Source organism: Salvelinus alpinus, chromosome 17 (assembly GCF_045679555.1).
Source record: "Salvelinus alpinus chromosome 17, SLU_Salpinus.1, whole genome shotgun sequence".
NCBI lineage: Eukaryota > Metazoa > Chordata > Actinopteri > Salmoniformes > Salmonidae > Salvelinus > Salvelinus alpinus.
Window position 1 is genome coordinate 54,886,457 of NC_092102.1, and position 16,620 is coordinate 54,903,076.

Sequence of the window (16,620 nt, forward strand, 5' to 3'; positions counted from 1 at the left end):
GAGCTCCCTCAGTATGGGGATATCACATCGTGAGCTCCCTCAGTATGGGGATATCACATCGTGAGCTCCCTCAGTATGGGGATATCACATCGTGAGCTCCCTCAGTATGGGGATATCACATCGTGAGGTCCCTGGTAATTCCCAGCCCTACTCCCCTGTCCCCTCTGCCGGAACATCCTGTTGTCCTCCACTGTCCATAACAAGGTTTCTTCCTTCCAGGGAGTTGTTCCTCTACTTGGACCAGGTGAACACACACACGAGAGAGAGGTCTCCACAGAACACGCAAACAGAGCCGATGGAGAGTAGCGTGGCTTTGTCACAAAGAAGCTCCTTGTAGTGCGCTCTGACAGTCGTCGTACTCCCGTGCCACGTGAACACTATAACGTGCGGTATCATCCCTTCCGTCGCCATGGGGGGGGAAGTGTTGTGTAGGCGAGGAAGTTTGCTTGGTTCCTTGATCTGATCTATAGGCTATACATCCAACTAGCCCATTTTGCAACAATAAAAGAAAATGGACTCAGCGACTGTTTAAACAATAACCCAAACATTGTTAGAATCCCCCCCAAACATGAATTTTGTTTAGAAGTAATACTCGTGATTCTAGGCTGCTGGTTAAAAACAGGCTTTTTCTCCATGACCAAAACACGATGACCTATTTTTAGCTGATATGGGAGAATACATTAAAAGCAGCAAACTGGGATAACATTGTAGGTTAAGTATAAAAATACTTACCAGGGCATTTCATTATAAATCCAATTATTTCACATGGCGATGTGGAAAGCGAATCAAATTCAAAATCATTTAAAACTTCAAGATTGCCAAGCTAAACCAAGACAGCATTAAATAAGCAACTTATTTTGTATTGATAACTAGCGACTGTTCAAACAAACATTGTAGCGTTATAGAATCGCCCCGTCGTGCATTTAGTTTAGACGTGATACCGTTATTCTAGGCGTAAACAGGTGTTTTCCTTTCCATGACTAAAACGAATGATTCTATTTTTTAGCCGATATGGGAATACTTTGAAGCAGCTTAATCAAATCAGTATAATGTTGTAGGTTACACTGGGAAGTAGAACAATATTTGTCAGGGCATTTTATTTAAAATTATGAATCAGATTCTTTCACATGAGATGTTGGAAGCTAAAAGGCTAGCTAGCTTGCAGTGTTTAGCCAACTTGCTAGCAAAAAAACCAACAAGACTCTTCTTTCACAATATATGAGAATCCAAACCCTTTGATGGATTCTTAGGTTTTTTGTTTATTAGTCATAAGTAGTGATTAGAGGCTATTGTGAAATGGTAGAACCTACTGTAGCCAACTAGCTAAAAACTGCTTTTTTCTCCATGACCAAAACATGAAGTTCTATTTTTAGACGATATGGGAATGAATACACAAGCAACATATCAAACTAGAATAATGTTTTAAGTTACCAGCAATGAGAACAACATTTGCCAGGGTATATATATATATATATATTTTTTTTTCACATGGAGATGTGGGAAGCTAGCTAAAATGGCTAAAGCCAACTAGCCAGGTTGCCAGCTAGCTAATACTAGCAAGGGAAGGTGACTTGTTTTGACAAAATGAAAATAAATACTTTGTTATCGCCCCCTTGTGGATGGAAGTAGGCCTAGCGAGGATATCATGTTGGCAAAAAAATGTCCGCTAAAACACGTAGATCAAAGGAGTGGAGCTTGTAGTAACCTTAACATCCTGACTTCTGAATGAAACAGGTCCAATCTAATAGACTCATCTCCAAGGTGGTTCTGAATGAAACAGGTCCAATCTAATACTCATCTCCAAGGTGGTTCTGAATGAAACAGGTCCAATCTAATAGACTCATCTCCAAGGTGGTTCTGAATGAAACAGGTCCAATCTATACATCTATACTCTCCAAGGTGGCTCTGTGCCTCTTAGGTGTCTAAGTACATTTGTGAGGAGAGGATCCTTAAAAATGTAATTTCCAATTATATGTTTTACAGATCAGCCTGTCCTGTACTGTTTAAATAGGCACTGTTCCTCATCACTGCCTCTCCTCACACACGCACTGCTAGGCCAAGTGAAATATAACTGGGAGGGTGGAAAACACACCCCCTGACACCCCCGCACACACCCACATTCCTCTGGCTCAGAGAGAAGAGACATCAACTGACACACTGCTTTATGGAACATGCTGCACAAACAACTATATCACACACCAACAGGTTTCAAGTGGTTTAGAGGTGCGTCATACAGCCAGCCAACTGATAGCTTGTTGTTCTAACAGAGACGTTCCGTTAGCCGCGGGGCCATCGGAGCGTCTCCCCAGTTAGCCGCGGGGCCATCGGAGCGTCTCCCCAGTTAGCCGCGGGGCCATCGGAGCGTCTCCCCAGTTAGCCGCGGGGCCATCGGAGCGTCTCCCAGTTAGCCGCGGGGCCATCGGAGCGTCTCCCCAGTTAGCCGCGGGGCCATCGGAGCGTCTCCCCAGTTAGCCGCGGGGCCATCGGGGCGTCTCCCCAGTTAGCCGCGGGGCCATCGGGGCGTCTCCCCAGTTAGCCGCGGGGCCATCGGGGCGTCTCCCCAGTTAGCCGCAGGGCCATCGGAGCATCTCCCAGTTAGCCATTACTCTACCAGAATGCCTAACTGGGAGACATTCTGACAGAACACTTGATTGAATGGTTCCTGTGATTGTTGGGAATGGAGAGTGGCTAGTCAGAAATACCATGTTCATTAAGTCTGCCTTTATTTATGGAGTTAAATACACTACATGACCAAAAGTATGTGGACACCTGTCATATGTTGAAGCGTGATTCATCACTCCAGAGAACACGTTTCCACTGGTCAGGAGTCCAATGGCGGCGAGCTTTACACCACTCCAGCCGACGCTTGGCATTGTGCATGGTGACCTTAGGCTTGTGTTCGGCTGCTTGGTCACGTAAACCCATTTCATGAAGCTCCCGAAGAACAGTTTTTGTGCTGACTTTTCAGAGGCAGTTTGGAACTTAGTAGTCAGTGTTGCAACCGAGGACAGACGATTTTTGAGCGCTGTGCGCTTCAGCACTCGGTGGTCCCGTTCTGTGAGCTTGTGGCCTACCACTTCACGGCTGATCCGTTGTTGCTCCTAGACGTTTCTACTTCACAATAACAGCACTTGCAGTTGAACGGGGCAGCTCTAACAGGGCAGAAATTTGACTTACTGACTTGTTGGAAAGGTGGCATCCTATGACGGTGCCACGTTGAAAGTCACTGAGCTCTTCAGTACAGGCCATTCTACTGCCAATGTTTGTCTATGGAGATTGCAGGGCTGTGTGCTGGATTACATACACCTGTCAGCAACTATTGTTCAAATAGTCAAATCCACTAATTTGAAGGGGTGTCCACAGTTTTGTATATATAGTGTGTTACCAGGCCAACTCATTGATCCTGCTTCTTTATATATCAAAACCCCAGCTACGATGTCAGGAAGAGATGGGACAGAGGAATGAGAGGGACAGAGAGAGTAGAGAGAAATAGAGTATAAAGAGAGATGGTAGAGAGAAAGTATATAGACAAAGTTTCCAAAAGTGTAATCTTGAATGCGAAAAACCTGGAAAAACAAAATGGAATTTGGGAAAGAGCAGATTTTATAGGGCTCAACCTAATGATCATTTACATTAATTAGGCTATGGAAAAATCAGAAAGATAATATTTAAGACAGAAAGAGAGCACACTGCTGTACTCCCTGTTCGACCGCACATCAACGCCATCATTAAGTCTGCTGACAACACCACGGTTGTCGGCCTGATAACCAACAACGGCGAGTCAGCCTATAGGGAGGAGGTAAGTGAACTGGCATTGTGGTGTCAGGGAACATGCCCGATCCACATAAACGGGACTGCAGTAGAGAGAGTCACGAAGGACTCTACTTCCTGGGGCGGCTGAAGATATTCAGCATACAGCTCCTGGTCCTCTCCAAATACTACCGCTGCGTCATCGAGAGCGTCCTGAACGCTTGCATCACGGCCCGGTACGGGAATTGCTCCGTCCACAACCGCAAGGCCCTTCATCGGGTAGTGAAGACGGCCGAGAACATCCCTGGGACCGTGCTCCCACCCATCCTGGACACGTACTCTAAACGGTGCCTGAGGAAGGCCCGCAGCATCGTAAAGGACCCCACACACAAGCTGTTCACTCCCTTAACGTCTAATAGAAACTGTCTCGGAGCCTGTTGGTATCTACAAGCCATCAGATTGCTGAACACTTGAACTGACTGACAGCCACACGCATCACAACTACTGCGACCACACGCATCACAACTACTGCGACCACACTTACTACAACGCTCAGTTTGAGCCATTTACTTTATGTTCCTATTCTTATCTTTTATTATGTCTTGTTGTTGTTGCATTGTCCAGATGGAACCTGCAAGAAAGCATTTGGTTGGACCAGGTTCTCCCGATGTATAGCATGTGCATCCCCTACATACAACTAATACAACTTGAGAGAATGAGAAAGGGAGAGTTGGTTAGATTGAAGGGTGTGGTCCTTACGTGAAAGGAGGAAGTGAAACAAGGAGGGATGTCTCCACTCCTCTCATCTCTAGAATGGATCATGTGACTCAACAGGAGCCGTTAGAATAATGAGTCAAAGCTGTTGCGTTATGACAAGAACAGCCCTTATCCGTGGTATATTGGTCATATACCACAAACCCCCCGAGATGCCTTATTGCTATTATAAACTGGCTACCAACCTAATTAGATCAGTAAAAATAAATGCCATACCCATTGTATATGGTCTGATATACCACGGCTGTCAGCCAATCAGCATTCAGGACTCAAACCACCAAGTTTATAAAAATAAATATCATTTTTTTGTGTGGAATTTTCATTGTTGGACATAAGAGTGTAAAAACACCAGGAAATCAGCTCCAAGTGATGTTAATTGAAGCAATCTGTTCCCAAGTATTCCCACAGTTAGACATGATCATATACAAATTCAAGCAAGGTTTGAAATGATTATGTTTTAGGCAAACATATCTGTTTGGGCTTCTTGCAGTCTACAAATGATTTGTAATGATGTTCCGGCCCCCGACCACCCGCCTAGTGCCTACTGTAGCATCTAGCCTACCGTCTACCATCTAGGAACAACATTAGCTCAACCACAGGCACTGCAAACTGATCAAGGGACAGATACAATCTCCCACATCTTTACATGACTGCCATCTCCCAACCAGGGACTGAGCAGGACCGACCCTACTTAGCTCCAGAGGCAAACCATCAGTGGGATGCCAGGTGGTTTGCTGTTGGAATGAACGGGAAAAAACAAGCAGCAACAAGCCAGCGAAAGCAAAGGCCAGGGGGAACGCCACCAACGGCCAGGGGGAACGCCACCAACGGCCAGGGGGAACGCCACCAACGGCCAGGGGGAACGCCACCAACGGCCAGGGGGAACGCCACCAACGGCCAGGGGGAACGCCACCAACGGCCAGGGGGAACGCAACCAACGGCCAGGGGGAACGCAACCAAATGGGGAAGATTGCAGACAAAGAGGGAAGATTTTGATTGCAATATCATTGGAAATGTTTCACAAAATATATATTTTTAGCATTAATTTACAATATAATTATTTTCTTACACTTTTTTTTTGCTTTCTTTACCTTGGGTTTATATTACACTTTCAATATCATTCAATGTTCTGGACTTCAGTAGTGATATTAATGGCACAAAAGTAACTCCATACTGTTCAATGATCATAGGGTCTTACAGGAGGCACATTTAGGTATAAAAGGAGCTTTAAAAAAATAAAGTCACCATTGCATCATGGTTCTCAAAAATGGTTTGTGATACAAATGTAAAATGCATATGAAACATAATTCCTCCCAATTAAGTGTCTATAAGAATTGCCAGAACAATCTGATACCAAAAATATTTTCGGATCAAACTTGTATGGAATTGCCCAGCTTGATGTTAATACCTTGGCCAATATATTAGCCTACTATAGCCTAATTGTAGTAACTTTTTGACCCGTCTATGGACACCAGCTTGATGTAAAGTAGACCACAGTATGTCTATCTATAGTAGGCTAACTATGTAGCGTTATTATAGTCTATAGTAGCTTAACGGTTCCACCCACCTACATGGTAGGGTAGGCTACACTTGAATTAAGTCATCCACCTATCAACACCAGCATGATATAACGTTACAGTAGAACTTTCTGACCCACCTATGGACACCAGCTTGATGTTCTCCTTGTCTAGGAACTCGAGCGCCACCGAGACGTTCTCGAGCTGCATTTGTCGGAAAGTGGGCCGCTGGTTGTATTTCCTGAACATCTTCTTCTGACTCAACACCTCCAGGAGTCCGATGAGCCGCAGCCCGTCGCCCAGGTCCGTCTGGAGATTGGCGATTCGTTTGTTGACGCATTTCAGATGCTCGTTACACCAGCGGGTGAACGTGTTCTGTTGGATCTTCTTCCACGGCGCGTCCTCGGCAAGGTCCTTCTCTGTAGCAGGCATGTCTGCGTCTTTGTCCGGGGAAAGGGCGTTGAATGCAGGCTGGGCCGACTGGTGTTGGCGGAGGTGGGAACCACTCATTTTTATGCCGTCGGGTCTCTCTCCGTTCACTGGCTGGGGTTTAGAGGTGGAGTCTGTTGGACGACCGCTCCCTCTCTCTCTCGCTCGCTGCTTAAGTTTGTGGCTGTGGGATAAAAGAAAGAAAGAGAGGAATGAGAACTAGTGAAAAGAATGGATCGCCTGGAGTTGTGTATTTGTAGAGTTTTATAAGAACAGAAAACTCCATGAGAGTTAAGTTTGTCCCGCTGGTGACGCCTCTGTAAACTATACAGAGAATTGGGGTAGAGAAGCTCCAATTCCCTTCATTCGCACATTACTGTAATTATAAGGTTAGGCCTGTACTCATGTTACCAGAAGTATAGCCTATCACAAAACAAGATAATTTAACCAGCTTCCTAAATATTCTGAAAATAAATGCAGATTTCCCACTTCATGCAGACAGATCAAGTTAACATGGGATGGGCGTGCATGGTATGACTGACTAGACATTCCCGAACCAAGAAGTTGTAATGAACTGGAACACCAGGGGTATTTTATCCTGCGGGATCAATGAGTCTGTAAACAACCACAAATTACTGTTGATCTTCTGCTTTAATAAACATGATATATGTATGTATGTATATATATATATATGTATATATATATAATGTATGCGTGTATATATATGTATGTGTATATATAAATATATATATGTATGTATGTGTATATATACATACATACATATATCATGTTTAGCTTAAATTATGGGAAATGATGTGGATATATTGAAGCAACATTTTTTACTAGGATTAAATGTCAGGAATTGTGAAAAACTGAGTTTAATTGTATTTGGCTAAGGTGTACGTACACTTCCGACTTCAACTGTATGTCTGTGTGTGTGTTTTTGGTTGTTCAGTCAATTAGACCAGGGTTTCCCAAACTCGAACCTAAACCCACCCGGTGCACGTTTTGATTTTTGCCCTAGCACTACACAGCTGATTCAAATAATGAAAGCTTAATGATGAGTTATTTTAATCAGCTGTGTAGGGCTAGGGCAAAAACCAAAACGTGCACCCAGGATCAGGGGGGGGGGGGGGGGGGCGGGACCGAGTTTGGGAAACCCTGAATTAGACCAAGCTCATTTCAAGCTTATCTTTAAAAATTAAAAATAAACATTTAAAAAATAAATATATATATATATACACACTACCGTTCAAACGTTTGGGATCACTTAGAAATGCCTTTATTTTTTAAAGAAAATCTATTTTTTTATTTCCAAATAAATAACATCAAATAGATCAGAAATACAGTGTAGACATTGTTAATGTTGTAAATGACTATTGTAGCTGGAAACGGATGATTTTTAATAGAATATCTACATAGGCGTACAGAGGCCCATTATCAGCAACCATCACTCCTGTGTTCCAATGGCACGTTGTGTTAGCTAATCCAAGTTCATCATTTTAAAGGGCTAATTGAACATTAGAAAACCCTTTTGCAATTATGTTAGCACAGCTGAATACTGTTGTTCTGATTAAAGAAGCAATAAAACTGGCCTTCTTTAGACTAGTTGAGTATCTGGAGCATCAATGTAACAGTGTAACAGTATAACTTTAAACCGTCCCCTCGCCCCGACACGGGCGCGAACCAGGGACCCTCTGCACACATCAACAACGGTCGCCCACGAAGCATCGTTACCCATCGCTCCACAAAGGCCAGGTCGCAATTGTAAATGAGAACGTGTTCTCAATTTGCCTACCTGGTTAAATAAAGGTTAAATAAAATAAATAAATAAAATCAGCATTTGTGGGTTCAATTACAGGCTCAAAATGGCCAGAAACAAAGAACTTCCTTCTGAAACTCTTCAGTCTGTTCTTGTTCTGAGAAATGAAGGCTATTCCATGCAAGAAATTGCCAAGAAACTGAAGACTTCGTACAGCGCTTTGTACTACTCCCTTCACAGAACAGCGCAAACTGCCTGGCTACCCTCTCCTCTAGAGCTGTCTCCCTCCTACTGCAGACTGGCTACCCTCTCCTCTAGAGCTGTCTCTCTCCTACTGCAGACTGGCCACCCTCTCCTATAGAGCTGTCTCCTACTGCAGACTGGCTACCCTCTCCTCTAGAGCTGTCTCTCTCCTACTGCAGACTGGCTACCCTCTCCTCTAGAGCTGTCTCTCTCCTACTGCAGACTGGCTACCCTCTCTAGAGTTGTCTCTCTCCTACTGCAGACTGGCTACCCTCTCCTCTAGAGCTGTCTCTCTCCTACTGCAGACTGGCTACCCTCTCTAGAGCTGTCTCTCTCCTACTGCAGACTGGCTACCCTCTCCTCTAGAGCTGTCTCCTACTGCAGACTGGCTACCCTCTCCTCTAGAGCTGTCTCTCTCCTACTGCAGACTGGCTACCCTCTCCTCTAGAGCTGTCTCTCTCCTACTGCAGACTGGCTACCCTCTCCTCTAGAGCTGTCTCTCTCCTACTGCAGACTGGCTACCCTCTCCTCTAGAGCTGTCTCCTACTGCAGACTGGCTACCCTCTCCTCTAGAGCTGTCTCTCTCCTACTGCAGACTGGCTACCCTCTCCTCTAGAGTTGTCTCTTTCCTACTGCAGACTGGCCACCCTCCTCTAGAGCTGTCTCTCTCCTACTGCAGACTGGCCACCCTCCTCTAGAGCTGTCTCTCTCCTACTGCAGACTGGCTACCCTCTCCTCTAGAGTTGTCTCTCTCCTACTGCAGACTGACTACCCTCTCCTCTAGAGCTGTCTCTTTCCTACTGCAGACTGGCCACCCTCTCCTCTAGAGTTGTCTCTCTCCTACTGCAGACTGTCTGGCCTCAGAGCTTAGAAACAGATGGAGACACACACATAGGACATACATAGGACATACATAGGCTGCTTGCTTAGCGAATACCACTTCCTAACGATTTGGCCCATACATGGCGCGAACTTGGGACCTCTGCCTCGCAAACACACATAACCGACCTCTTCAAGCATCTTATCCGAACACGCCATCTCAGAATCTAGCCAATGACCACGCCATCTCAGAATCTAGCCAATGAACACGCCATCTCAGAATCTAGCCAATGAACACGCCATCTCAGAATCTAGCCAATGAACACGCCATCTCAGAATCTAGCCAATGAACACGCCATCTCAGAATCTAGCTAATGAACACGCCATCTCAGAATCTAGCCAATGAACACGCCATCTCAGAATCTAGCCAATGAACACGCCATCTCAGAATCTAGCCAATGAACACGCCATCTCAGAATCTAGCCAATGAACACGCCATCTCAGAATCTAGCCAATGAACACGCCATCTCAGAATCTAGCCAATGAACACGCCATCTCAGAATCTAGCCAATGAACACGCCATCTCAGAATCTAGCCAATGAACACGCCATCTCAGAATCTAGCCAATGAACACGCCATCTCAGAATCTAGCCAATGAACACGCCATCTCAGAATCTAGCCAATGAACACGCCATCTCAGAATCTAGCTAATGAACACGCCATCTCAGAATCTAGCCAATGAACACGCCATCTCAGAATCTAGCCAATGAACACGCCATCTCAGAATCTAGCCAATGAACACGCCATCTCAGAATCTAGCCAATGAACACGCCATCTCAGAATCTAGCCAATGAACACGCCATCTCAGAATCTAGCCAATGAACACGCCATCTCAGAATCTAGCCAATGAACACGCCATCTCAGAATCTAGCCAATGAACACGCCATCTCAGAATCTAGCCAATGAACACGCCATCTCAGAATCTAGCCAATGAACACGCCATCTCAGAATCTAGCTAATGAACACGCCATCTCAGAATCTAGCCAATAAACACGCCATCTCAGAATCTAGCCAATGAATGAACACGCCATCTCAGAATCTAGCCAATGAACACGCCATCTCAGAATCTAGCCAATGAATGAACACGCCATCTCAGAATCTAGCTAATGAACACGCCATCTCAGAATCTAGCTAATGAACACGCCATCTCAGAATCTAGCCAATAAACACGCCATCTCAGAATCTAGCCAATGAACACGCCATCTCAGAATCTAGCCAATGAACACGCCATCTCAGAATCTAGCCAATGAACACGCCATCTCAGAATCTAGCCAATGAACACGCCATCTCAGAATCTAGCCAATGAACACGCCATCTCAGAATCTAGCCAATGAACACGCCATCTCAGAATCTAGCCAATGAACACGCCATCTCAGAATCTAGCTAATGAACACGCCATCTCAGAATCTAGCTAATGAACACGCCATCTCAGAATCTAGCCAATGAACATGCCATCTCAGAATCTAGCTAATGAACACGCCATCTCAGAATCTAACCAATGAACATGCCATCTCAGAATCGAGCCAATGAACACGCCATCTCAGAATCTAGCCAATGAGCACGCCATCTCAGAATCAGGCTAATGAGGCGACGCAAGCAGGGCACTACAGGCTGAGGAGTAAGTTTTACTCATCCCCATGTGCTACACACGCCCCGCACACACTCAAACAAACACACACGCCCCGCACACACTCAAACAAACACACACGCCCCGCACACACTCAAACAAACACACACGCCCCGCACACACTCAAACAAACACACACGCCCCGCACACACTCAAACAAACACACACGCCCCGCACACACTCAAACAAACACACACGCCCCACACACACTCAAACAAACACACACGCCCCACACACACTCAAACAAACACACACGCCCCACACACACTCAAACAAACACACACGCCCCGCACACACTCAAACAAACACACACGCCCCACACACACTCAAACAAACACACACGCCCCGCACACACTCAAACAAACAGACACGCCCCACACACACTCAAACAAACACACACGCCCCACACACACTCAAACAAACACACACGCCCCGCGTACACATCACTCAAGTCTCCTCTGTTACTCAGACAACACATTCAGACCCATTCAGACCCATTCAGACACATTCAGACCCATTCAGACCCATTCAGACCCATTCAGACCCATTCAGACACATTCAGACACATTCAGACCCATTCAGACCCATTCAGACACATTCAGACCCATTCAGACACATTCAGACACATTCAGACACATTCAGACCCATTCAGACACATTCAGACACATTCAGACACATTCAGACACATTCAGACCCATTCAGACCCATTCAGACCCATCCAGACACATTCAGACCCATTCAGACCCATTCAGACCCATTCAGACACATTCAGACACATTCAGACACATTCAGACCCATTCAGACACATTCAGATAACACATTCAGATAACACATTCAGATAACACATTCAGATAACACATTCAGATAACACATTCAGACACATTCAGATAACACATTCAGACCCATTCAGACCCATTCAGACCCATTCAGACCCATTCAGACACATTCAGACACATCCAGACCCATTCAGACACATCCAGACCCATTCAGACCCATTCAGACCCATTCAGACACATTCAGACACATTCAGACAACACATTCAGATAACACATTCAGACACATCCAGACACATCCAGACCCATTCAGACCCATTCAGACCCATTCAGACCCATTCAGACACATTCAGACAGACATTGATCAGACACTCAGAATTACCTTCCCTGTTATTCACCTGATAGACTACAGCTGTATCATACCCTTCCCTGTTATTCACCTGAACATAAACATGGGTAGAGGAACAACAGAAATTAGAGAGAGAGAGAGAGAGAGAGAGAGAGAGAGAGAGAGAGAGAGAGAGAGAGAGAGAGAGAGAGAGAGAGAGAGAGAGAGAGAGAGAGAGAGACAGAGAGAGAGACAGAGAGAGAGAGACAGGCAGAGAGAGAGAGAGAGAGAGAGAGAGAGAGAGAGAGAGAGAGAGAGAGAGAGAGAGAGAGAGAGAGAGAGAGAGAGAGAGAGAGAGAGAGAGAGAGAGAGAGAAATCGGTGGATGGGGAGAGAGGGGTATTAAGGGATAGGAAATGGGATTGATAGAGGGATGGAGGGAGGTATAGAAGCATTGGAAGAGGGATAGAAGAATTGCAAGAGGGATAAAGAGAGAGAGAGAGTACTGGTTAAAGACAGACAGTCTTTGCCTAAATAAGGAGTTCAGTGCCAGAAGCGGTAACATGGAAACACGCCAGGAGGAATGTTTTCTCTCTGAGTCTCTGCCTGGTCATTGGGAATCTGAGGAATGCTCCATCACACACACAACCACGACCCCCAATAAACACAACCATTTATCTAACACACAGTCATACACTCCCACAACAATGTCTATGTCGTACTGTATATGACTGAACAGTTAGCAGGCACTCTAACAGTCGATTCACTAACAGGGACTGCTGTAGAAATGTTTGCTTGGGACTGGGGAGAGAGAGACTGATCTGTGTTCTTCTGGCTTTGTCTAGAGGAAGTATGCAGTATTACACACATACCCAATATCTCTCTCTCCCACAGCCCTGGCATTGGGAGAGTTATACTCTACCAACTTAGCCACTCGGGAACCCTCCCTTCCTCTTCTCTCCCCTCCTCTCCCTACCCCTCCTCTCCCCTCCCATCCTCTCTTCTCCTCTCCTCTCCTCTCCTCTCCTCTCCTCTCCTCTCCTCTCCTCTCCTCTCCCCTCCCCTCCCCTCCCCTCCCCACATCATGTGACTGACCACACCCTAACAGCATCGAGGAGCGGAAGTGAACAATGAACAAGCTGCATTCGAGGTGTTAACCAGTCACTAACCACACACACGCAGCTCATGTAAAATAGAAAGTGAGGTTCACAGATTACAGCAAAATGTGTCCTTTTCCGCCATCGCCTCAGTGTGTGTGTGTGTGTGTGTGTGTGTGTGTGTGCGTGTGCGTGCGTGTGCGTGTGTGTGTGCGTGTGCGTGTGTGTGTCTATGCTAACCCGTTTCTAACCAGATGATATGCCAGTCGCTGTAGGCAGAGGGGTGCGGACGCGGCCCTCTACATCCCCGGAGAGGGCAGGGTGGCATGGATGCTATAGTTGTTTTTACATGTATATTTTTCATAATAATGTAGGAGGTGGATCAATACTGCAGATAGATTTGTAGCTTCCATCAATGTAATTGTCATCATAATTTCCAATCCCCAATATATTTTTAGGTAAATATATATTTAATATCTATATACACATACATATATACATACATATACACACACATGCATATATATACATATATATATACACATATATACATACGTACATGTATATATATATATACATCTTTTAAAAGTATATTTAAGTAATAAGGCAAAAGGAGATGTGGTATATGGCCAATATACCACGGCTAAGGGCTGTTCTGATACACCACACATCGAGGAGTGCCTGGATACAGTATTTAGCCGTGCTATATTGGCCATCTACCACACACCCCAAAGGTGCCTTAAACACTATTATAAACTGGTTACCAACGTAATTAGTAACAAGAAATCATTTGTCATGCCCGTGGTATACGGTCTGATATACCACGGCTGTTAGCCAATCAGCATTCAAGGCTTTAACCACCCAGTTTATAATTTCCTTTATTCTTTTCCACTAACCCTACCACCCCTCTCCTCTCCACTCCTCTCCTCTACCCTCCCCCCCTCTCCACTAACCCTACCACCCCTCCCCTCCCCTCCTCTCCACTAACCCTACCACCCCTCTCCCCTCCTCTCCTCTCCTCTCCTCTCCTCTCCTCTCCTCTCCTCTCCTCTCCTCTCCTCTCCTCTCCTCTCCTCCTCCCTAATTGGAGTAAACTAGTGGACAACAACACCTAGGCTTCTACTCCAGCTCATACATACTATATACATGTTTACAGAAACAGTATATTTTATAATAATGTTGTTTGTTTTTATTCGTAGCCCTATTTCTGATTAGTTGAGTGACAGTTAAACAACCCCAGCAGGGGTTGTTTAACTGTCACTCAACTAGCTTTTGAATCCCAGCTTTTGAATCCATGAGTGCACTTTAAGGCGGAGGAGTACATGGATTTGGGATAATGTGTGTGTGTGTTTGTGTGTGTGTGTGTGTGTGTGTGTGTGTGTGTGTGTGTGTGTGTGTGTGTGTGTGTGTGTGTGTGTGTGTGTGTGTGTGTGTGTGTGTGTGTATGAGCGCCTATGCTAACCCGTTTCTAACCAGATGATGTACCAGTCGCTGTAGGCAGAGGGGGGCGCACGCGGCCCTCTACATCCCCGGATAGGGCTCGAGACAGGACCGGTCCGTGTTTTACCTTATTTGGTGTGGAGCTCCTCCTTATAATACCGACTGATGCGCCAGCCTGCTGGGTCTGGGCGTGGGTGCGTGCGTGCGTGATCGTGTAACGTGAATGAGAGTTAAAGTATAACTTACTGTCGCGTGAAGCTCTGTTTTGCCAGTGTGCTCAACACCAGTCTCGACATCAACGCAGATCACACATGCACGCACGCCCCAACCCAGATCTTCCCCACTATGATAATAACTAGTCACATATCGTTTCATAGAGGGGGAGACAATAAGAGACCGTTTCCTGTGTACAGAATGTCAGCTTTATAACAACAATACACCCGCAGCCCGGGAGGTCCCACAGCACAGCTGGCACCGACTACCCGGTAACGGCTAAACTGCTACGCCTCTCCTGACAGACTAAATAACCCGAAGCAGGACATATATGACCGGGATCGGTTTCCCCTCCTCCCCGGAGCAAGAGATTAATCCATATTGCCAGTGTCATCCCCGCGGCCAGGGTGCGTTTGGGGACAGTCATGGTGCTGACATCACAGATGTCCCGTTAACTAACTAACTAACTAACTAACTAACTAACTAACTAACTAACAGTCCTGGACTAAACAGTGTAAAACAGACAATAGCATCAAGGACATTGAACTGGCTTTAAACATCAGAAAACAGCAAGAGAAAAACGTACATGTCCTTACCCTTTCTTAATCTATAGCTCTGTCTTCCCGTTGCGGTGCGCGTAAAATCCCTCCCAGCGGGCAGAACCGGTGGGCTCCGTGAACTCGTGAAAAAGAAAGATCTTCACTGTTTTGCTCTTTTTTATCTCTCTCTCTCTCTCTCTCTCTCTCTCTCTCTCTATTTATCTCTCTCTCTCTCTCTCTATCTTACAGTGAGATCCTTAATTGGTAAAGTATCACAGGGGGTCTCTCTCTCTTTCTCTCTCTCTCTCTTTCTCTCTATCCTTGTTTCAGAGAGTTGATGTCATTGCCGCGCCTTCGGATTTTAAAGGTATGATGTCACCGGCTTCTGCGCGCACCCCTATCTCGCATCTCTCCTTGCGGGGGTTCTGGGCGTGTGTGTGCATGTGTGTGTGACTACACCATACAGTGGGGTGAACATAATTCCTCCAACAACCTGCTCTCTGCTCTGTCCTCTCCTATAGTCAATGAACTGGACAACCTCTGTATCTGCAGAGAGAGAGGGAGAGACTGAACAAGAGTGAGAGAGACTGAAAGAGAGAAAGAGAGAGAGAGAGAGAGAGAGAGAGAGAGAGAGAGAGAGATTGTGTGTGTGTGTGTGTGTGTGTGTGTGTGTGTGTGTGTGTGTGTGTGTGTGTGTGTGTGTGTGTGTGTGTGTGTGTGTGTGTGTGTGTGTGTGTGTGTGTGTGTGTGTGTGTGTGTGTGTGTGTGTGTGTGTGTGTGTGCGTGCATGTGTGGGAGGAGAGGGAGGTCTGAAAGGGAGGAGAGGAGAGGGAAGGAGGGAAGGAGGGGAGAGAAGGGGAGGGAGGGAGGGAGGGAGGGAGGGAGGGAGGGAGGGAGGGAGGGGACGGCTGAGGCGGCACCAGATGTTCAAAAGTGGTGATGAAATTTGGCACGCATGCTCAGGGATATGAATTTAGCTAACCTGCAAAGTATGGTTCAGTTTGGCTGCATGGTGGCGCGGTCTCGCACATAAATGTAAATAGTCCGGGTGGCCGTTTGATTAATTGTTCAGCAGTCTTTTGACTTGGGGGGTAGAAGCTGTTTAAGGAGCCTTTTGGACCTAGACTTGGCGATCTGGTACCGTTTGCCGTGCGGTTGCAGAGAGAACAGTCTATGACTTGGGTGACTGGAGTCTTTGACAATTCCTTTGACAATTCTTTCTCTGACACCGCCAAGTATATATGTCCTGG

General features: G+C 45.9%; 1 protein-coding gene across 4 annotated transcripts in view; it reads right to left on the minus strand.

Annotated features, from left to right (window-relative positions):
• Nucleotides 1-15,966, minus strand: part of LOC139543175 (filamin-A-like) — an 80,124-nt gene extending 64,158 nt beyond the window's left edge. For all 4 annotated transcript variants that reach the window (XM_071349435.1, XM_071349433.1, XM_071349434.1 and 1 more), the window contains exons 1-2: nucleotides 15,428-15,966; nucleotides 6,182-6,654 (exon numbers count right to left, since the gene is read on the minus strand). In XM_071349435.1, coding sequence (XP_071205536.1) covers nucleotides 6,182-6,551 — 370 coding nt within the window. In that variant the 5' untranslated portion in view covers nucleotides 6,552-6,654; nucleotides 15,428-15,966. The remainder of the gene's footprint in view (nucleotides 1-6,181; nucleotides 6,655-15,427) is intronic.
• Nucleotides 15,967-16,620: the final 654 nt, after the last annotated feature.